A 24,183-nucleotide genomic window follows, 5' to 3' on the forward strand; every position below is an offset into this window, starting at 1 on the left:
ATGAGACCAGGGCCCTGCAGGATCTGATTTCTTTCCGCAGGGCCTGTAAGTCAGAGTTGTTCCACCTGGCCTTTAGCTTGGAGTCAATTTGATTCCTTCCCCTCTTTCTTTTTCCTTTCTCCTCCTGTGATGAGGCTGCATTTTAATTGTTTAATGTTTTAATGTTGTATCTTAATCTTGTTTTTAAGTTGTATTAGCTCAACTTGTTTTTATTATTGGTTGTAAGCTGCCCTGAGCCCGGCCTTGGCTGGGGAGGGTGTGGTATACATAATTTTATTATTATTATTATTATTATTATTATTATTATTATTATTATTATTAAAAGCAAAGTCTCAAAGAGTTGAGCCACACCATCACATGGTACAACCTCCCTAGGACTGTATCACTTCCGATTGCAGGTAGGGAATTTAATGCTGAGTGCGCCTCGATATTAAAACAAAACAAGAACTCCCTGCAGACACAGTCCTCCTCTTTGAAAAGCTACTTTTCCAAATCCACCACCACCACCAATATATATTTATATCATAGCAATATTCATATTTGTATTACGGCATGTAATATTATAGTTGATCTCAATAGCTGAGCATGTCCTAGTTTTCATATCCCTTATTGTTTAGCTTAATGACCACTCAAACAAATCTGGTACAGATGATCACCTGAAATGAGTCATCCCCGGATTCAGGAAGGAATGAAACTGATTATCAAACTGGCTTAGATCTGAATTTTCAAAAATTCAGAACAGGTTAGATTCGTTTTATTTGGTGAACTTTCATATGGTACGGTGCCAGTCTATAGGAGGACTGTGGATGATTCCTACACTTGTTACTATTCTTGTGCCGCCTCATTACAGAATGGTCGGGCCTTGGGGAGAGAAGAGAGAAAGAGAGAAAAACTAGTAAAACAATGGCTTTATTAAATGTTGAGGCGGGTGGGAGGGAGGAACGAAGAGCAGAAACAATTTAATCAGCAGCTAGAAGAGATAAAGTGTATTTTGTTAAAAGGGGCCAGACAAACACTAAAAAATCTATGCACGTCTCTGGAGCATAACAACCAAATCTAGTAACTGTCATTCAAAGCAATACAGGCTGATGTTTGGAATTCTAAAATTCCTATGGGGTAGGCCTTTCTAGTGTCGAAGCGAAGGAATGCTTTCTGTTTGCTCTTACTGAAGCCAAGAAACCCCCACTTAAATTAAGTCACACCCATACAGTTTTAAAAAAATATATATATATATACTTACTTTAATGAAAGTGAATAGTCATGCTTGCTGGTTTGACTATTCCTCACTAGATAGCTACATTCTTTACACAACCGCAAGAGGTTTTCTGCATCTGTCCGACTGATTGCTCCATGATACCATCTGCAAGAGAAACCAAAAACCGCACAGCAATCAAGCATTTGGGTAAACATGCCCTGAGTTTACAAAACATCTCACAACATACCATATTTTTCGCTCTATAAGATGCACCAGACCACAAGATGCACCTAGTTTTTGGAGGAGGAAAACAAGAAAAAAATTATTCTGAATCTCAGAAGCCAGAACAGGAAGAGGGATCACTGCACAGTGAAAGCAACAACCGCTCTTGCTGTTCTGGCTTCTGGGATAGCTGCGCAGCCTGCATTCGTTCCATATAAGAGGCACACACATTTCCCCTTACTTTTTAGGAGGGGAAAAGTGAGTCTTATAGAGCAAAAAATACGGTAATTGTTTTAGTGTTTTAAGGGCAACGTAAGTGTGGAGGACACAATTCACAAAAAGTTAAGCGCATGGATTTCAGTGGGAGAAGATCTACAACATGTAGGGCAAGCAACTCTGGGGACATTAGTTTTGTAGAACTTCCATTCTGAACAGAACATTGTTTGTATGTGTGCATCTATCTATTGCGATGCTAATGCCATATTTTGCATCCCTTTCCTAATACCCATCCTTTCCTTTTTCACTGACCTAGCAAGACTGGGTTTTCTGAAAGCTTTCCACCATAATCCTTCTTAAACAAACGTAATATGGCATAATGATTGCATACTGTGCCCAGAATCAGTCTTATGTTCATGTATTCCTGTCCTTCTATTCCTTGATACACTTTTGAAAAAATTAAAGTTGACTACACTTTGTGCCAGGGCTATTTTTTTCTAGAAAAAGAGGTGCTGGAAATGAGTTCCAGGGAGTTCCAGCTGAAAAAAGCCCTGCTTTGTGCAAAAATGTAAGAGGTCACTGTTGGATGAAATCCTACAGAAGCAGTAAGAGATGCTTATTTCAAAGCCAGGGTGATAACTACAGATTTCAAAGTAGATTTCAAAAAGGGGGTGAGAGACACTTTTGATACCTAGTTGTGCTCTCAGTATCCCTTAGGACAGCCTGAGCTGCTCCAAAACAACCCTTTTCATGGCAAACACCCAGGGCCAGATTTAGGTTTGATGAGGCCCTGAGCTACTGAAGGAAATGGGGCCCTTTGTATGTCCAGCTGTCCTTTGTCAACAACAAATTGTAGCTGTTTTTTGTGTTGAATATATGCTATATGGTAATTTATGGACCGAATAGGTATTTGCACATAACAAAATATGTATTTTATCGAAGTCATTGTTGAACTGAAATACAACTAAGAAGTTTACCTTATATTTTGGAAATGTACATCCCTTTAAATTTTTTGGGGACCCCCCCCCAAGAGAGTGGGGCCCTAAGCTATAGCTTGTTTAGCTTATAAATAAATCTGGCACTGCAAACACCAGATGTTCCAAACACTATTTCCTGTTGCATTTTCTAGGTGACCACCTAAAGCTTGTTTTAAGCATGCACTGATTTATTTAAAATGTGGTATGGCGCTGTGGGTTAAACCACAGAGCCTAGGACTTGCCGATCAGAAGGTCGGCGGTTCGAATCCCCATGACGGGGTGAGCTCCCGTTGCTCGGTCCCTGCTCCTGCCAACCTAGCAGTTCGAAAGCACGTCAAAGTGCAAGTAGATAAATAGGTACTGCTCCGGCGGGAAGGTAAACGGCATTTCCGTGCGCTGCTCTGGTTCGCCGGAAGTGGCTTAGTCATGCTGGCCACATGACCCGGAAGCTGTACGCTGGCTCCCTTGGCCAATAAAGCGAGATGAGCACTGCAACCCCAGAGTCAGCCACGACTGGACCTAATGGTCAGGAGTCCCTTTACCTTTATGTGACCAGGCAGTTTGCAACGCATACCCTAATTGTTACACCTTTCCAGGTCAAGGAGTTGTGATTGCAATGCAAAGCAGAGACGCCGGTGAGAAAGGTCTGTTGCTAATCTGCAATGCAGGCACCATGGCCTTGGAAATCTCCTGCAAACAGACTTCTCCTGTTCTCCTCATCCACCTACACAGCAAACTTCCAACTTGACTTACATTTGTTTTTCCAGTGGGATGGTCGGATCCACTCTCTCCCCCAGGATTCCACAGAATTCGGGGCTCCCATGCTTGATAGGTTTGAAGCCTCCCCCTGGTGCTCGGAGCTGTCGACGCCGATCATTCGAAGATGGGGAAGGGGAAGACTGCCTCATTTCTCCCCCATTGAACTGGGCTGAAAGAAAACATTCAGGCAAAGCGATTACCTCCAAATCAACCAACTCCCTGCAGATAGAAGGGCCGCAAAATCTTCAGCAGCACCCAGTCCCAAAGGAAGTTCTGATCAGCCGATTCGCTTAAGGAAGCTCATCAGCAGACACCCTGTGCAAGGGCTTCCACTAGTGTGCTTTTGCACAGTGTGGTGAGCTGTGCACAAGCAAGCTGCCAGCTAGCTCTTTGGAGGCTCCTTTTATTGACACAATATGCAAACCCAGGCAGATACATTTGGGGCTGTGACCTTTACACATCTTCCAGTCCCGAGATTGTGGGGTGGTACGAAGTTATTTTGGCACCTGTTTCCACCGCGTCATTTCCCCCTTGCACAATGTATGATGAAGGAGACAAAGGTCACAGACACAAAAGGTCACAGACAGGACACGGAAGACTACTGAGACCGCAAAAGGTTAGACAGAGGGCAAGATGTTCAGACAGTTGTGGCGTTATCTGTGAGGGGGAGTGCGCGCCACACCCCAAGGTCATTCCTACAGAGGGGATTGGGAGAACCCCCAGAAAAGTATGCAGTGGGGAGGAAGGGGGTTATTCCACTTTGCAAGCTGCAATGCTCGTGTTGACGGGGCATTCGCCATAGGGCAAGGAGGGTGCTCGTGGGTGAGCCTCTCCTCTGCAAACAGTTCCAGAGGGTTTCCAGAAAGCTGAAGCCATGGTACAGTGCCGAAACAAGACGCCAAACATTTCCCTTTGCAATCACACCGATTTCATCAGCAGTTGGAATAGACGGTAAGGATGGATGAGCAGATTTGTACATACAATATGGGGGTACACTGATTTGTCTGGCTGCCAACTGCAGGAGGCAAAGCTGGGACAATATTCCCTTGGCTTGTTATTCGCGCTGTAAGCAAGAACAACACCCAGCTTTATTAAACGGAGACGAAGGACATAAATAAGGGACGTGGGTGGTGCTGTGGTCTAAACCACAGAGCCTAGGACTTGCCGATCAGAAGGTTGGCGGTTCGAATCCCCGAGACGGGGTGAGCTCCCGTTGCTCGGTCCCTGCCCCTGCCAACCTAGCAGTTTGAAAGCATGTCAGTGCAAGTAGATAAATAGGTACTGCTCCGGCGGGAAGGTAAAGGGTGTTTCCATGTGCTGCTCTGGTTCACCAGAAGCGGCTTAGTCATGCTGGCCACATGACCTGGAAGCTGTACGCCAGCTCCCTCGGCCAATAAAGCGAGATGAGCGCCGCAACCCCCGAGTCGTCTACGACTGGACCTAACGGTCAGGGGTCCCTTTATCTTTTTTAAGGACATAACTATGTCACAGATTAACACTGGTTTAACAGCCATTCCCTCTCTGCAGGTTTCAGGTTCAATCACCATAAGGGACAGCTGCATATTCCTGTATTGCAGGGGGTCAGACTAGACGATCTCAGGTTCTCTTCCAACTCTATAATTCTATTTTAAAAGGGCTCATTCCCCAACACACAACAATGATGGACGATAGTTAAGAGTGAGAAGAAATGCCCTAATACCTTAACAAGGGAGATATATATATACATATCACATATCTTAGAATCTTATTATGCAGTGCTTCCCCCCCCATAAAATTTTTTAGGGGTACTCTCATTTTCCTATATTGAGGCCAGACTTACATTCACAAAATGTTTAGGGGTATGTGTCCCCCTGCATCCCCCCAGGGGAAAAAAGCACTGGTATTATGGTAAATTATTTTCAGCATAGGGACATCAGTTGCTGGAGACAAGACTAGGCAACTTTTTGGAGGCTAAAGCCTTTCCTGTATCTGTAGACTTCTTCTCAATTGCTTTATCATGTGTAAAACTATAAAACAGGGAACAGCAGCCCTAAGTATTTATATTATTTCCTGGCAAATAACAGTAGACTTATTTGACAGAGGGGAAAAACCTGTATTTCTTTTAGGAAGCTAGACAGACTCCTATAATACTCATCAAACCATATGCCAGAGTTTCTTCACTGAACCAGCAGCTTAGTTTTTGGGAGATTTTTTGGGTGCAGCAGGAGGGAGAATGAAAAGTAATTCACCTCCTGAGTAAAACCACCCCCCTCTTATTACAGATTTACCCTGCTGTTCACAACAGGAATCTCCCGACTCCTTCCTCACTCTCCCTGCACCCCGCAAGTAGAATTATGGTAAACTTTGAGGCATTACTTTTACTTCCATTCCCCCCCTCAACATCTGGATCACCAATGTACCACAAAGCGCTTCAAGGCTTAGTACCCTGCTTTGGCTACTACCACCTCAAAGAGACCCTGCTTTGCCTCTGGCAAGCCACATATCTTTCCAAGACGTCCCACTTCACCTCTGTGGTCATCTGAATCTGATGCACACCCCCAGTGCAGAGAGATAGCTTGAGACCAGCTTGTCACCTTGCAAGCAGAGAGGCTGAAGGGTTGAGGCACACTGTGTTTGCTTGGTGCATATACAGCCTTTAAGGTAAAGGTAAAGGACCCTGGTGGCACTGTGGGTTGAACCACAGAGCCTAGGACTTGCCAATCAGAAGGTTGGCGGTTCGAATCCCTGCGACGGGGTGAGCTCCCGTTGCTCGGTCCCTGCTCCTGCCAACCTAGCAGTTCGAAAGCACGTCAAAGTGCAAGTAGATAAATAGGTACCGCTCCAGCGGGAAGGTAAACGGTGTTGCCGTGCGCTGCTCTGGTTCGCTAGAAGCAGCTTTGTCATGCTGGCCACATGACCCGGAAGCTGTACGCCGGCTCCCTCGACCAATAAAGCGAGATGAGCGCTGCAACCCCAGAGTCAGTCACGACTGGACCTAACGGTCAGGGGTCCCTTTACCTTAAAGGACCCCTGGACGGTTAAGTCCAGTCAAAGGCGACTATGGTGTTGCAGCATTCATCTCGCTCTCAGGCCAAGGGAGCTGGTGTTTGTCCACAGACAGCTTTCCAGGTCATGTGGCCAGCATGACTAAACCGCTTCTGGCACAATGGAACACAGTGACAGAAGCCAGAGAGCACAGAAATGCCATTTACCTTCCCACTGCAGTGATACCTATTTATCTACTTGCACTAGCGTGCTTTTGAATTGCTAGGTTGGCAGGAGCTGGGACAGAGCAGGAGGAACTCACTCTGTCACAGGGATTCGAACCACTGACCTTCTGGTCGGCAAGCTCAAGAGGCTCAGTGGTTTAGACCACAGCGCCACTCGCGTCCCATTAACCAGATTTAACCAGATTTAATATAAATAATGGTAGGCAATCCTATTACAAAGCATAGTTTTACATCCCAGCATGTTGTTTATCCTTTTACCATAGTTATATCATGTCTGCACTGAGTCAGATAAAAGAGACAACATGCAGCAAACAATTAAAAATGGGAGCCATCTTGCAGTATTGGGGCATACATTCTTGTCTATGTCACCCTGTGTGCATGGAGAAAAAAGGCATGCATGTGTCTGCAGTAACATTACAGACTTTTTTTTTAAGTGTGGGTGCAGAACTCATGTAGAGAGTCTTATCTGAGGAGGCCTTTAAATGGCACTGCATGAAAGGTATAATTACAGAATTGGTTCATGAATATTAAATGTGCAAAAGCTCATGGAATCATAATCGAGAAGCAAAGGTGCTGGAAAGAATTAACCAATTTAAATGGTTCATAAAATTTAATTATGTTTCACTTATTTATTCTGCTAAATAAGAAATATCTTTAATGTTGTTGATCTTTGGTGAGAAACCTGCACATAATCCTTTGAAAGAATATTTGTGTTGAGACAAATCACCCAGCCAAACACCAGGGAAGGAACCTAATTCATTTACAACAACCTGCAAGTAATTAAAAGCTGCAAGCAATTAAAAGAAGCCTTATTTAACATGTGAGAAGTCAAACAAGAAACTCTCCTAGGGGTGGGTGTGTAGATGGGAAGGAAATGACACACTGAAATGACAAAATACTGACTTTAACATTTATCAAGTGCAGCTTACTGGGAAATTTGGTCCGTCAAATATGAGCTAAGTCCAGAGCACTTTCCACCCAAACCTCAGTTAACCGAGACACACTTTTTAAGATCAAAACTGGAGACACATTCTAAACGGCCTCGGTCCAGTATACCTGAAGGAGCGCCTCCACCCCCATCGTTCTGCCCAGACGCTGAGGTCCAGTGCCAAGGGCCTTCTGGCGGTTCCCTCATTGCGAGAAGCATAGCTACAGGGAACCAGGCAGAGGGCCTTCTCGGTAGTGGCGCCCGCCCTGTGGAACACCCTCCCATCAGATGTCATTCAGAAGACATCTTCAGGGAAGTTTTTAATGTGTGACATCTTAAGTGTATTTTTGGTCTTTGTGGAAGCCGCCCAGAGTGGTTGGGGAAACCCAGCCAGATGGGCGGAGTACAAATAATAAATTATTATTATTATTCTATTCTTACCTGCTTGTTGCAGCAGCAGGAGGAGACACTCATGTACCGTATTTTTCGCTCTATAACACGCATTCGACCATAACACGCACTTAGTTTTTAGAGGAGGAAAATCCGTAGGCATGCCACCCGTAGGCATTCCCTCCATAACACGCACAGACATTTCCCCTTACTTTTTAGGAGGAAAAAAGTGAGTGTTATGGTGCAAAAAATACGGTACTTTCACCAGCCTGACTAATCTCTGTCTCTTGGCTTTCCTCCTCCCAGTTGTCTGCTTCCTGATTCTGAACTTCTCTCTGCAAGAGACTCTCCCTTTTCACCAAGTCCTGTCACCTCTTCGGCTTCTGACACCTCCTCCCCCCAGTCTTCTCCCTCTGACCATTTGTTGTCATCCCACCACCACTCCCTGGGCTCTGAGCCTTCACCCCTTGGGGTCTCCCACTTGGTTCCTCCCACCATTCCTCTGTGTCCAACCCGTCAATGACATCTATTGACGCCCCAAGATCAATCTGAAATATGAGGCTGTGTTATTTTAATGTGCACTACAGTTTAAGTAAAGGGACGTGGGTGGGCCTGTGGTCTAAACCACAGAGCCTAGAGCTTGCCGATCAGAGGTCGGTGGTTTGAATCCCCGCGATGGGTGAGCTCCCGTTGCTCGGTCCCTGCTCCTGCCAACCTAGCAGTTCGAAAGCACATAAAATACAAGTAGATAAATAGGTACCACTCCAGCAGGAAGGTAAATGGCGTTTCCGTGTGCTGCTCTGGTTCGCCAGAAGCAGCTTAGTCATGCTGGCCACATGACCCGGAAGCTGTACACCGGCTCCCTTGGCCAATAAAGCGAGATGAGCGCCGCAACCCCAGAGTTGCCGGCGACTGGACCTAACCCTTTACAGGGAATGGTCTCAAGACGAGGATTGGGGAATGCATTCTATGGCAGACCAGCTACTCTCCGATGGAGAGCTGGAGGGGGATGAGTCCCTTGACCACAGCGTGTTCAGAAGAAAAGAGAGACAGAAGCTGAACAGCTAAGGGAGGATTCAGGTAGGTAGCCATGTTGGTCTGACACAGTTGAAATAAATAAAAAAATAGTTCTGTAGCACCTTAGAGACCAACTAGGTATACCCAGAATAAACTTAGTTGGTCTCTCAAGGTGCTACTGAACATTTTTTTTTATTTCGAGCTTAGGGAGGAGTTATCCAGTTACGAGATAATGACAAGGGAGCCAGAAGGGAGGGGGCAGCTAGTCGAGACATCATTTGAGAGTGTGGGTGTCGACATGCAGAGGGCCGGGAGGCCAGCTGGCAAGCCCCAGCTCGGCCGACTCCTTCCATCCATCGGCCCGTGCACTGACCTAAATCAGCGACCCAGGCCAGGGCACGCTATCAGCAGAGAGAACTGTGCACACAGAATAGGCATGAGGCTTGTGGAAGCATACTCTAACTACAGATTTATTAATCATAAATCAGGACAAAGAAACATGTCTCTCTCTCATGTCGTCACAGAGAGAATGGGAAAAGCAAAAGCTATACACAATGGACGTTCCCAGGGTACTGTGCTGGAATGTAAACAGACATGTGACATGTAACAATCCCATGTCTGTTCCTTAAGGTGGAACGGAAATCTCAACAGTGATTGACCATGGACTCGTAGGTCCAAACGTATCAGAGAGCAAAGGAGGCAGAAGGGGGGAGGAACTTCCCATTGGCGTCTTGACTACTGCGGAAGTCGGATTTAGAGTAGCCAACTGCCCTCCTTGCGGAGAGCTGTATATTTGTGCTTGCAACATGATGCTATAATTAAAGGACTATAAATCTATCAACTGCTTGTTAATCCTTATCTGTGAAGGTAGAGGAGGACTCTCCATGCCTGACACCTATTAAGAGGAAGAAGAAGCAAAAGGTGCCACACCAGAGAGGTGCAAAAGGATGCAAGCCAGACCGTGCCCTATATCCAAGCCCATGGGTTCTGCTGCTCCTGTCCAGGAATGCAACATGTCCCCATGGCCTGTGCCACTTCTGCTACCCAAGCCATAGGTTGGGTAGTCTTGGGTTCATTTACTGAAAGCTATTAGAACTCTGGGGAATATATTCTCCAGCTTTCGCAAACAAGCCCATAGCTGTGAGGCCAAGAGATTCTGTATATTTTGTTATTCACAGTTTTTCAGCACACAAATTTGCCCTCCAGCTGGAGGTGTTTTGCTGTGGTAAGAATCATGCGCTAAATATTCAGATTGCTGTTTCGGTGTCAGACAGACAACTGAGCTACTGTTTTAGCTTTTCATATACCGCCTACAAAACGGGGGTGGGTGGGGGGGGGGACATGTCTAGATTGCACATAATCACCACACCTGTGTGGGAAGCAGCAACAGCAGCTCAGGCATTCACTGAATTTGGAAAACAATCAAAACTAATAACTTCAAAGAAGTTCAAACATGTTTACTGTGCAGTTCCAATGCATCAGAACAAGAATAGCAATCAACCCACGGCGTAGCTGCAGACTTTGAAAAAAACTGTTGCCCACTTTGATGAATACACAACTCATATGAGGATTTTAAAAAACACACAGACGCACACACGCAGAGGCAGTCTTCCTATAATGAAATCTGTAACAGAGAACACATTCTGAAATACTTCACAATGGGTAGAGGGAGCGGCGCTTTCTTAGATACCCACTGGGGAAAAAACCTGCTTTCCCCCATACTGATAATGAGATGTTTTTTGGTAGAGAAATCTTGCATTTTACAATTAACATTTGCACTCCAAGTTATTTCAATATGGTGAGTGGAATCTATGGAAACCTCGATATCTGAAGACTTATTGATGAAGCTGGAAAGAATGGTTGTCACTAGGGAAAGCTTAGCATGACTGACAGACTGGTCATATGTTTGCTGACTTTGATGGAAGCTCCAGAGAGAACCACGGGGCTTGCTCCCAAGGAACTGTGCAAGCCTGAGATGGCTAATTGCCATTTCAAAAGATTGTCCTACTATTTCTTAGGGCCTTGCCTGATGAAAGGCTTGCAGGGAAATGTCTGTCAGAGACTGGTTGGTTTCTACCAAGAGGAGGGGAACATGGCTCGATCTTGTGTGGAGAGTTTGAAAGTAGGCCTCTTCTACTTCCTCTACCTTCTTCTTCTTCTTCCTCTACCTTCTACTTCTTCTGCTTCCTCTACCCCTACGAAGTCTCTGGGTTTCACAGCTAGGGTTAAAAGATACCCCACATTCATATAAATGTTGCACCTCGCAGTTGAAGAATTCATTTCTAGGCCTAGTGAGAGGAGCAGGGGAAAAGTATGTAAGCTCAAGCAAGGGAGGAAGGAGGCTGAGGAAGAGAATGGCCAAAATGAAGTACTGAGTGGCACTCTAGCCGAAGAATGGCTGGTATGGCTAACAGTAGACTGCATAGCAAAGAAAGGACATCCTTGAGCCACAAGACTAAGACTCCTATCATCCCTAACCACTGGTCATGCTGGCTGCGAGTCAGGAGTCCAGCCACATCTAGAAAGCATCTAGAATCTAGAAATTTGTCACTCCCTGCTGCTGCTGTTCATGCTTTTTTATTTTATATGGTAGAGCTGCTTGGATACCTTCTTGAAGTTTAAATAAGCTTTAAGCCTTGGGGCTGGGGAAACTAACCTCAACTTCTAATCCAGGGATAGTCAACTTGGTGCCCTCTGATGTTCTGCACTACAGCAACCATCATCCTTGACCATTGGCCGTGCAAGTGGGGACTGATGGGAGTTGTAGTCCAAAACAGATGTGGGCTAAGAGAAAAAGATTTGGCTAGATGGGCTGCAAAGGGGTAAAGGATTCTGCACTCATCGCCCACACTCCCCTTCTCAGCCCTCGCCCCCCATAAGCTCCCAACATCTGGGTGTCTGTGACAGGTCAAGGTTAAACAGGTTAAACACACACCTGAACTTGCGGTCATCGCATCCAGGTTGACCCTTAAGAGACTGATATTTTTTTTGGGGAGGGGTTCATGATTTAAATAAAAAATCAAGGCAGGGTGCACCTGTGTAGTTTGCAGATCTAGGTACCAGATATTTCTGGGTTAAAGAAGGCAACAACATTTCTAGTCCTGATACTTTCTGGGTATTGTGGGATTCTCAACTCCCATTACCTCTCAGCAAGCATGGCTAACCATTGAGATGATGGGAGTTTTAGTTCAATGTCATCTGAAAAGCCCCACAGTGGCTACCCCAGTTTTAGAGCTGCATTGCCTCTGCAGATAAAAATAATAATTTAGATATCATAGCTAACATGGTCCTCCTCCCGTAGCTAGCTGTCTTGACATACAGCAGTATTTTAATACCATATCTCCCTTTACTAGACAGCCAGGCCCAACATCCATTTGGGTAGATAAAAAGTGTCTACTCATCACAATAACAGCAGCAGCCAAAGTTTTCTGTGTGTACATAATTCCTGGCATCATACAGGGATGCCATAATTCATTCAGCTGCCTGGCTTGTCTTCCCAAATAACTTTCAAAGTTTGCTGGCAAAAGGAAGGCACCTCATTTGTTTGCACAAAAGTAGTGACAGTCTTCTGTCCAGCAGTCTAATGAGGATAAATAACCCTACTACTGAGCAAATGCAAACAGTCGAGATCATAAAAGCCTTCTGATCGCCAAAGAACAAGTAGCAACCTTCTCCTGCAGCTGTTGTTTTGCTCATCATACATGATCAAACCAGGTATAGGGAATCCAAACAGAGGTCTATAATAATAATAATAATAATAATAATAATAATAATAATAATAATTTTTATTTATATCCCGCCCTCCCCAGCCGAAGCCGGGCTCAGGGCGGCTAACAACAATCAAATAATCAAACAGTCAAATAGTCACACAATCTAAAAATATTTCATTATAAAAAATAATTAAATCAAATTGATGGCAACCAATTAAGCAAAATTCTGTTCAGGTTGCCAGAGGAGGGAGTCAGGCTGCGCCCTGGCCAAAGGCCTGGCGGAACAACTCTGTCTTGCAGGCCCTGCGGAAAGATGTCAGGTCCCGCAGGGCCCTATTCAGATACATACTACCAGCTGGGTACAAGCTACTCAAGGTATTTACTTAAGTCATTAAAATATGGAATTGGCTTTAAGAGCAATTAATGAGTGTCAAGTAATAAGCCCAATGCCTGGTGCAGACTGCACAGCAATAAAGAAAAGTTCCAGCTGGATTTAGCATGATAAGAGAGGTTTATTCTAAGCCAAGGTATTTTTTTAATCCACTTTAAGTAAAGGGTATCATGGAGTTACATATGGTGTATTTTTTCTTCTTCATGCTGGACACAAAATGTGAAACTTAAAACTTTTTCTGCCTCAACAGTGTGGTTGTATTTGCACATCTGGTAACCATAAACCAATAACAAACCTTGGCTTATCATTGTGGTTTGTTTGGAGCAGAACAAACCACGATCTCTGGCTTGGATGCAACCCTAAACAAGGGATTGTGGTTTGCTTCTCCCTAGCATGAACTAGGAGGAGCAATATGGGCATGAACAGCTTGTGCATGGCTCATCTCTTACTCTGATCTGCAGACATGCTTAGTGCGCCAATTTAGACATCACGGCAAGGCATAGTTCAGGAAGCTTAACCATGGCATGTGTGGCGCTTGAACTGATAAACCATAATTTGAGATCAGATAGCAAAGTAGACAGCATCTTAAAAAGCAGAGACATCACCTTGCCAACAAAGGTCCGTATAGTAAAAGCTATGGTTTTCCCAGTAGTGATGTATGGAAGTGAAAGCTGGACCATAAAGAAGGCTGATCGCCAAAGAATTGATGCTTTTGAATTATGGTGCTGGAGGAGACTCTTGAGAGTCCCATGGACTGCAAGAAGATCCAACCTCTCCATTCTGAAGGAAATCAGCCCTGAGTGCTCACTGGAAGGAAAGATCCTGAGGCTGAGGCTCCAATACTTTGGCCACCTCATGAGAAGAAAAGACTCCCTGGAAAAGACCCTGATGTTGGGAAAGATGGAGGGCACAAGGAGAAGGGGACGACAGAGGACAAGATGGTTGGACAGTGTTCTCGAAGCTACCAGCATGAGTTTGACCAAACTGCGGGAGGCAGTGGAGAAGACAGGAGTGCCTGGCATGCTCTGGTCCAGGGGGTCACGAAGAGTCGGACACGACTAAATGACTAAACAATGAAAAAAGCAAAGTAGAATCGGGACTCATTTACCTTGATCCTCAGCTGCTGAGTGGGAGTTGTGAACCATGGCTTTCCTCATGCATAGGAAACATGGTTTGGAATGCCTGCACTGAGCAATTATAAACTGTAGCTTTTGCATGAGAATTCTTCCTCCCTCTTCCTCCCACACTCAAATATGAAGGGCAGAGGATGAAGGCTTCCTTCTGCCATCTTACATGCTCAGCAATATGCCAGACGACAACTCAGCTCTCTGCTCCTCACATGCATACCACCTATGTCCTATGTCCTCTGCTCCTCACATGCATACCACCAAAGAGAATTTTCTGGTAGAATATTTCGGCTGAGGATTTAGGAGTCACTGATTTGTTTTTTAAATTGTCTTCACATGGATGAGATCCTTTATATTGTGTGTTAGAAGCCAAGCTCATTGTATTAATTTATGTCACAGACTGAGCTTGTCTAGTTGGCAGATTAATGTAGATTTCCCCCTGAACTGATGTGTATTTTTTCCGTCTCAATCTTTGCATTGCACTATATTAAACTCTCCAGTCGAAATCTTTTAGCAACAGTTCACATCTATTATGCAAACCACACCTCAATGCAGTTTGCTCTCCAAGACGGCAACGTCAAAGTTGCAGCATCACTTGCAAAAAAGGGTGGTTTAGTTTGACTAAAACCAGCATCACTTGAGCAAAATAAATTCCCCTTCTCTTGTGTAAAACAAGATGGGGGGGGGAGTAATTACAGGCCCTTCCTTCACCCCAGGTGCTTGAATGTTTGATGATGGTCCCTTAAAATCTGACAGCAGGTTTGCCTTGAAATTTGGTTTGTTAGGTGGGGGTATATTTGGGGTATATTTGAAATGTTGGGGTGGGTGCAAAAACCTAAAATACATGTGTTAGAGATATCGGTTGGTTCCTTGAGAGAAATCAGGCAATATGCTTCAATAGTCTGCTTTAAAGTTTTCCTATTGGTGATAAAAACCGTTAGAATGCAGAGCGCCTCTATTCCGTGTCTTGCTCATTCACTGGCAGAATCTGAGAGTGGGCGGTCCTTAAACCTTCCCCAGCAGAGTAGTTTCTTGACCCCCAGCCTACGCCTCCCCTCTCTGCGCGAAAGCCTACTGCGCAAGGAAGGCGTGGGTAACGGGGGACCTCTCTCCTCCCTGCTTTGCCCAGGCAAGGTGTCCTGGCACCGCCTCGCCACCCCCAAGCCCTGCAGCTCCTCTCCACTAGAGGCGTGGCTTCCTTCCTCCGCTGAGGAGGTGCTGCGTCCCACGATCTTTGGGGGCTCTCTGTAATCCATCCGGCTTTTCCCCTCTCGCCCCTGAGCCGATAGCAGTTCCCTGACAACACGTAAACTAACCTGGTTGAATTTAAAGTTCTCCAATTAGTAAAAAGTTGGTTAATATCTTTTTTCAATAGCAAACAAACAAAAACCAGAGTGGGCTGTGGAATGCCACAGGTGAAGTGACCAACTTCAGTTGGCATGGCAGGGAAAGGAAAGACAAAGGCAGGATTGGTGTTTGAGTGATGGGAGTAAGAGTTTTTAAGTTGTGGCCCTGATGGTTGTGTGCACACCCATGTGCATACCTGTGTCATCTGGGCTCCACCTCAGGCAGCAAAGTATCTGTGGCCAAGGGCAGATCCATGCCATACATTTAAAACACATTCAACACACATTTAAAGAACATGCCCCCCTTAAAATAATAACAGGCACTGTAGTTTGTTAATGGTACTGGAAATTGTAGATATGTGAGGGGGAAACTACAGTTTGCAGGATTCTTGGAGGGGAGGAAGGAGTTGTGTGCTTCTAAATGTATTTGACTGTGCTTTAAATATATGGTGTGGATCTGCCTTGACAATGAACAGACAAAACTCCTGTCAAGTGCTTGGTAAGCGTCCAAGTCTATTTGCCTTCGTTGGCTGAAACACTGAAAGGTTTAGTCTGAAAAATTGGGTTTTCACTGCCTACTCCCTAAAAAACGGTAGTGATAATTTGTAAAAGAAAACAAACCCAAACCTAAAAATTTAGGGAAGAGAATAGGAATACTCCCAGGAACATCATCTCCCACCCCCTGTCTAAGGTTCTTGGTGTTAGCTACACCTGGTTGTTATTCTGTACACAACGGATGTAAGAAGTGTGTTAATTAGGTTTTTCAATTACGTAGAAAACTAATGAAGCATAAACATAATAGTGGAAAAGGGAGGGAGGCATAAATTTGCTTCCCAGCCATAGCCTCACACAGGAAAAAAGGTACATTGTGGGATGTAGAAGAACATTTTCTAACATACAGGTTTCTCCTCATTGACTGCAAGCCCACTTTAAGTAAAACATTTAAACTCAACACAGGAACAGACAGATAGGCTAAGGAAACGCCCCCCCCCCCCCGCTCTTTTCTTCTTTTGCAATAGCAGCCACTTGTGCCAGGAATTCAATTAGCGATAAGGAATCATTCCAGCATCCGGTTACACAGTTATGAGTAAGCACAGCATTCATTTTCAGTGAAAGGAAATGGAGTAACATCTCCTGAAGGCTCCAAGCCTGTATTCACGTTCTCAGAATGGCAAGTGCCCTCGAGTAACAGCAGAACCCTGTATTTCGGTCTGCCTCAAACCAGGGAAGAACGGCTGGTTTGAGAAGATGGTTTGTTCCTCACCTCTGCCCCAATGGTTACTGGAGCTTTGGATGTCGGGTTTTGCTTGCTGCCAAAGAAAAGGTTCGAAATTGCATAGCAACTCAAGCCCTGTTTGGCCACAGAGGGACATGGGGCCAGAAGGAGCAAGACTTTATAGGCTACAACCTCCTCCTGCTGACATTCCTCGATTATGGCAGCTAAAGTTGGGGTGCCTTGGGCCAGGGGTTGCCAGCCTTTCTAGGCCTGTGAGCACATTTGGATTTCTGAACACAGTGATGCGGGGGCCGATAAACAAACAAACTTTAATATGAATCAACCTGGACCCTGCGATCATCACCTAGAATCATAGAATCATAGAATCATAGAGTTGGAAGAGACCACAAGGGCCATCGAGTCCAACCCCCTGCCAAGCAGGAAACACCATCGGAGCACTCCTGGCATATGGTTGTCAAGCCTCTGCTTAAAGACCTCCAAAGTAGGAGACTCCACTACACTCCTTGGCAGCAAATTCCACTGTCGAACAGCTCTTACTGTCAGGAAGTTCTTCCTAATGTTTAGGTGGAATCTTCTTTCTTGTAGTTTGGATCCATTGCTCCATGTCCGCTTCTCCGGAGCAGCAGAAAACAACCTTTCTCCCTCCTCTATGTGACATCCTTTTATATATTTGAACATGGCTATCATATCACCCCTTAACCTCCTCTTCTCCAGGCTAAACATGCCCAGCTCCCTTAGCCGTTCCTCATAAGGCATCGTTTCCAGGCCTTTGACCATTTTGGTTGCCCTCCTCTGGACACGTTCCAGTTTGTCAGTGTCCTTCTTGAATTGTGGTGCCCAGAACTGGACACAGTACTCCTGAGGCCTATCTTCGTGTGTCTCCACCACATGCGGTCTGGAGGGTAGCAACAGAAGAACGGGCCTTTTCTGTGGTGGCACCTCACTTGTGGAATGCTCTCCCCAAGGTTCACTTGACGTCTTCATTACATAATTTTAGGTGCCAAGCTAAAACATTTCTCTTCAACCTGACCTTTGGCTGATTAACATGCTATGACCTTTTGAATGTGTTTGGGTGGGTGGGTGGGTTATTGGTTTGTTTTTATTCTTGTTTCTGTTTTATTCAGTGCTATTTTTCTAGAAAAGAGGTGCTGAGCCACACCATGAACGTCGTTCCCTTAGAATGGCATTAGTGCCCACCTAAAAGGTGCTGGAATTGAGTTCCAGTGAGTTCTGGCTGGGGAAAAAAAGCTTTGGTTTTACTACATATTCTTGTGTTTCCATTTTGTATTTTTGTGGTGTGCACTACCCTGCGATCTTTGGATTAAGGGCGGTACAGTGGTACCTCGGTTCTCGAACACCTCCATTTTCGAACATTTCGGTTTTCGAATGCCGTAAAACTGGAAGTAAATGCTTCAGTTTTTGAACTCGCCTTGGAAGTCGAACATGCCACACAGCTTCCGTACTGAGATTTTCGTACTGAGTTTTCGGTTTTCGAATGTTTTGGAACTCGAATGGACTTCTGGAACAGATTATGTTCAAAAACCGAGGTTCCACTTACAGTCATTTGGAAACCAAGGCGCAGCTTCCGATTGGCTGCGTAGCCAATCAGAAGCCGTGGAAGCCCCATCGGACGTTCAGGTTCCAAAAGAACGTTTGCAAACCGGAACAATCACTCTCGGGTTTACGGCATTCGGGAGCCAAAACATCCAAGTTCCAGGGCATTTGACAACCAAGGATTTGACTGTATACAAATTTAATCAAATGATAATGATAATAAACAACAGCCTGTCCAGTCAGAAACGTCCAGTGCTCAAAACCACTGAAGCTCCTTTGCCATGTTCTAAAATGCTCTTTTAGGGACGCGGGTGGCGCTGTGGGTTAAACCACAGAGCCTAGGACTTGCCGATCAGAAGGTTGGCGGTTCAAATCCCTGCGACGGGGTGAGCTCCCGTTGCTCAGTCCCTGCTCCTGCCAACCTAGCAGTTCGAAAGCACATCAAGTGCAAGTAGATAAATAGGTACTGCTCCTGCGGGAAGGTAAACGGCGTTTCCGTGTGCTGCTCTGGTTCGCCAGAAGCGGCTTAGTCCTGCTGGCCACATGACCCAGAAGCTGTACGCTGGCTCCCTTGGCCAATAAAGCGAGATGAGTGCCGCAACCCCAGAGTCGGCCACGACTGGACCTAATGGTCAGGGGTCCCTTTACCTTTACCTTTTTAAAATGCTCTTTGGAGTCTCTTGCAAGACATAAAAGCAGAGCTGAAACGATTCGCTCCAAAGGGCCTCACCTGCTAAAGCTGGAATGGAGACTTTGTTCCACTCCCACGGCTGGTCGTATTCGTCTGCAGGCCTGTCGTCGTCCTGTGGTAACTTGCTCTCTCTCAAGCGCTGACTCACGACGCTTTCAGAATCCGACTCCACGCCATTGCCTTCAGGTTCGTAAGGTGTGTCGTACAGCTGGATGTCTTTCTGCTGGGGCTTCACACTGTCTTGCCTCTGGAATTCTATAGGGAGGTAAAGAAATAATTGGGTTAATTTGCTTGCTTACGGCAGCAGGCAAGCAGCATGAGGTCAGGGGGTGGGGAAGCCCTACTAGATGGCGGGTGAATGCAAACATCAAAACGGCAGAGTGCAGAAATAGGAAGCTGCTAAAAGGTTTCCATATTTAACTTTTCCTCTCGAGCAGAAAAAGACAAGAAACAGATCAATGATTTCAATAACAGTTTACTAGAACACGTGCAACATTTAGTAGTTTCTCTCTCTCTCTATTTTGCCAGATGGCAAAATAAATCAACCAAAATAGCAGCGAAGATAAGAAATGTTATCCTAATTAAAGCAAGAATTTAGGGAAAGCCTGTTTTGTCTGCAGCTCAAGAGGCACAACACAGCCACGACCCACAATTTAATTATACAGTTGCATCTTGGTTCATGAACAGCTTGCGAGTTCAACGTTTTGGCTCCTGGATGCCGCAAACCCAGAAGTGAATGTTCTGGTCTGAGAACGTTCTTTGGAACCCGAATGCCTGATGTGATTTCCATGGCTTCTGATTGGTTGCAGGAGTTTCTTGCAGCCAATCGGAAGCCGCACCTTGGTTTCCGGACGTTTTGGAAGTCGAACGGACTTCCGGAACGGATTCCATTCGACTTCTGAGGTACCACTGTATTATGGCATCTCAGGGGCTCGACAATCTCTGTGAGCAACACTGTCTTATATGAAATCTGGGGCAGAACTTTAATACCCCATTTCTGAAGTCTGCTCATCTTAAGCTTTCATACAACCCTCCCACCAATTCACGCTTAATCATTATGCAGCTTCATGTTTCTAAAATTCACATATGAAATCAGCTTTAGATGGTCAATATTGGGCTGGCTACGAAAGGATTTGTTGAATGCTGGAAGCTCACGAACTGGAGGTTGAATAAATACTTGAAATTCCTAAGGGCCTGAATCAAATTGTAAGCGGCTTGGGCAACTTCAGGCATGAATTGCAGCCTCTTGCCTTAGAAATCCATAATACGGAAGACTTGTCAAACATTTACCTTAAATCACAAGCTATTTTTATTGTTTGTCAATGAAATCGGGAAGTGGCAGGGCAGGTAGAGGTTCTCTGTCTTTTAGAGAGAAATTGTGAACAACACACCTAACAACAGAAAGAGAAGAAACTAGACTGATGCAAATGTAACACATAACTGTGGCTAGCCTCAACCTTAGTCTCCTGCCTTAACCCTGATTAAGATCCTCTTACATCCAAACAGTAAAACTGCCTGAACTAAAACCTGTTCCCAGAGGATTTGTCTAGCGAGGCAGCAACAGGACCTGCTTGGCATAAGGTATAAAGGCCTTGAGAAGTTGCCGTAACCCCAGAAGAAAGGATATCTCATTTTTCTTGGGAGAGTTCAGCAACCAAAATGGCAGTCACAATCTCACGTAATTTGGGGCTGCACTTCTTTTTTAAAAAAGCATGGCATCCAAAAACATGTGGTTTTTTGGGGGGGGCTGCACGAGATCACTGCCCTGAAAAAGAATTTTGGGGTGTGTGATCTTGTGCGGCGCCCCCAAATATGCATTTTTTGCACTGTGTCTGATAAAAGTGCTTTTGGGGGCTGCAATCTCATGTGGGGTCACATGACTCACATAGGAGTGCAAACCCAAAAGTTGGTGTCCCTGATTTGGGCTGTGTTATGTTGGAATGTATGTAACCATGGTTTGGTCAATGCCAAACCATGGTTTGATCAAGGCTGGGCTGGATGAATCCCTAGCCGGAATTAAGATTGCTGGAAGAAATATCAACAACCTCAGATATGCAGATGACACAACATTGATGGCAGAAAGTGAGGAGGAATTAAAGAGCCTTTTAATGAGGGTGAAAGAGGAGAGTGCAAAATATGGTTTGAAGCTCATCATCAAAAACAGGAAGATCATGGCCACTGGTCCCATCACCTCCTGGCAAAAAGAAGGGGAAGAAATGGAGGCAGTGAGAGATTTTACTTTCATGATCACTGCAGATGGTGAGAGCAGCCACGAAATTAAAAGACACCTGTTTCTTGGGAGAAAAGCAATGACAAACCTAGACGGCATCTTAAAAAGCAGAGACATCACCTTGCCAACAAAGGTCCGTATAGTTAAAGCTATGGTTTTCCCAGTAGTGATGTATGGAAGTGAGAGCTGGACCATCAAGAAGGCTGATCGCCGAAGAATTGATGCTTTTGAATTATGGCGCTGGAGGAGACTCTTGAAAGTCCCATGGACTGCAAGAAGATCAAACCTATCCATTCTGAAGGAAATCAGCCCTGAGTGCTCACGGGAAGGACAGATCGTGAAGCTGAGGCTCCAATATTTGGCCACCTCATGAGAAGAGAAGACTCCCTGGAAAAGACCCTGATGTTGGGAAAGATGGAGGGCACAAGGAGAAGGGGATGACAGAGGACAAGATGGTTGGAGAGTGTTCTCGAAGCTACCAGCATGAGTTTGACCAAACTGTGGGAGGCAGTGGAAGACAGGCGTGCCTGGCGTGCTCTGGTCCATGGGGTCACGAAGAGTCGGAAATGACTAAATGCCTAAACAACAACAACACCTCTGGTTGTGAACGGGATCCGTTCCGGAGGCCCATTCGCAACATGAAAAGAGTGCAACCTGAAGCGCCATATTTGCGCAGGTGTGCGATGCGATTTAGTGCTTGTGCGCATGCACGAGTGGCGAAACCCAGAAGTAACCCTTTCCGGTACTTCCGGGTCGCTGCGGGACGTAACTTGTAAGAACGTAACATGAAGGAAATGTCACACGAGATATGACTGTAATGGCTAATGCAAACTTACTTCAAGCCATGATCTCACTTCCAGTTTTGCAGCCAACCTTTAACCACGGTTTAGGTATTTACATGCAGTGCTGAACCATGATTAAAGGGGGGGGAAGCACTATGGTTAAGCATTATGTTTCCCATAAGGCCATTGTCTAGGCGTACCGATATTAAAACACCTTTAATTTGTTTTGAGTTTCAATTTTACTCAGCCGTGGTCCATGGAAAGGATTTCCCTGAAAGTGAAATCAAAATACACTTCCCTCTTCACAAACTGTGCTGTAAGAACAGCGCTAACGTGATGGATTCTGACAGATCTGCCTGGACCAGAATACGTAAGTATCAGCTGTACTTAAGAGGCAGAACTGGGGCATTTTCCATCATGAAAGCTGTAATTGCTACTACTGCTTTCAGCTTTAAAATGCAGCTGGGAACGACCGAGGAATCAAACTGTGTGTGCTAACTCTGCTTACTTGGGAGCCTAGCTTTGGGGATTACGAGGCCATGAGGAGTATATATATGAGCAAAAGAGAGAGAGAAAGAGTAAGAATGACTGGGGGTGGGGAGAAGAGCAATTGAAAAACTGTCCTGAACAAAAGACTTCAGAAAGACCATTCAAGCTCTCTTTGAAGATTAGATTATAATGCCCTGGTTTTGTGATTATTAATATTATCCTTTGATCTCTTAATGCCAATGAAGAAAATGCCTTTTTGCTGTAAAATCATGCTTATTGATATAAGTTCAGCGGCAGTACAGCCCGCATCTAATTTTCAGTGTCATATAAAATGTTATTAACAGGTAAGAGGGGCTAAAATGGAAAAGTATAAACGCCGACCAGCACTTTTTATTATAGACAGTGGTAACTCGGGTTACATATACTTCAGGTTACATACGCTTCAGGTTACAGACTCCGCTAACCAAGAAATAGTACCTCGGGTTAAGAACTTTGCTTCAGGATGAGAACAGAAATCGTGTGGCGGCAGCGGGAGGCCCCATTAGCTAAAGTGGTACCTCAGGTCAAGAACAGTTTCAGGTTAAGAATGGACCTCCGGAACGAATTAAGTACTTAACCCGAGGTACCACTGTATAGGCTGCAATCTGATATCGACTAATTTGGGAATAAACACTACTGAACTCAGAGGGGTTTTATTCTGCGTAGACATGTAAATAATTGAACTGTTAATTTTAGTGCTTGTCCCTTGCTGCCCTGCCTTTCACCTCTCCTCCCAATTCCCATCCTTTCCTCAAAGACAGCAATCTCAAGCAGACGACTCATCTTACTTTACCCTTACAACATTAGGATGAAATTGTGCAGCAACACACATCTTTCCTAAGGGCATCCTGCAAATTGCATGACTGTGGATTTCAGCCAGGATTCTGTTGGCTGGGGGATAATCTACAAATAGGCCCTGGATCTACAAATAGGGACTGCATGCTCCTTGAAGCCACAGACTTGAAGCTGGTCTGGCTCAGGTGGTGACAGTGACTGGCATGCCTTTTTATTGGGTTTGGATGGCATGCCAACCACACCCCTTCCTGGATAAATTGAGCCTGGCTATGGTCATTCACGATCTTGTGATTTCCAGATTGTACTATTGCAATGCACTTTACACAGGCCTACTGTTAAACAAGGACATGGGTGGTGCTGTGAGTTAAACCACAGAGCCTAGGACTTGCCAATCAGAAGGTCGGCGGTTCGAATCCCCACGATCGTACCTGCTCCTGCCAACCTAGCAGTTCAAAAGCACGTCAAAGTGCAAGTAGATAAATAGGTACCGCTCCGGCGGGAAGGTAAACGGCGTTTCCGTGCACTGCTCTGGTTCGCCAGAAGCGGCTTAGTCATGCTGGCCACATGACCCGGAAGCTGTACGCCGGCTCCCTCGGCCAATAAAGTGAGGTGAGCGCCGCAACCCCAGAGTCAGTCACGACTGGACCTAATGGTCAGGGGTCCCTTTACCTTTTAAGATAACTAGTCTTTGTTGGTAGAACCCAAATGTATGACATGCCAAGTCAGATTCCGCCATGTTTCATTTGTGATATGACAGCAGCTAATGAGATGCATGTTCTAGGGTCTGGACGTATTCCTAAAATGAAATTCTTTGCAAGCTTATTAGGAAGAAAGTCCCAGTTAATTTAAGGGATTTATCCCCCATTTAGTATGCACAGA

General features: G+C 45.2%; 1 protein-coding gene across 1 annotated transcript in view; it reads right to left on the bottom strand.

Moving 5' to 3' along the window:
• SHB (SH2 domain containing adaptor protein B) overlaps positions 1 to 24,183 on the bottom strand; it is a 160,649-nt gene that overhangs the window by 35,009 nt on the left and 101,457 nt on the right. The window contains exons 3-5 of the mRNA XM_082204990.1: positions 19,009 to 19,224; positions 3,364 to 3,538; positions 1,241 to 1,360 (exon numbers count right to left, since the gene is read on the bottom strand). Coding sequence (XP_082061116.1) covers positions 1,241 to 1,360; positions 3,364 to 3,538; positions 19,009 to 19,224 — 511 coding nt within the window. The remainder of the gene's footprint in view (positions 1 to 1,240; positions 1,361 to 3,363; positions 3,539 to 19,008; positions 19,225 to 24,183) is intronic.

This window comes from Podarcis vaucheri, assembly GCF_965113315.1.
Source record: "Podarcis vaucheri genome assembly, chromosome: 17".
Taxonomy (NCBI): Eukaryota; Metazoa; Chordata; class Lepidosauria; order Squamata; family Lacertidae; genus Podarcis; species Podarcis vaucheri.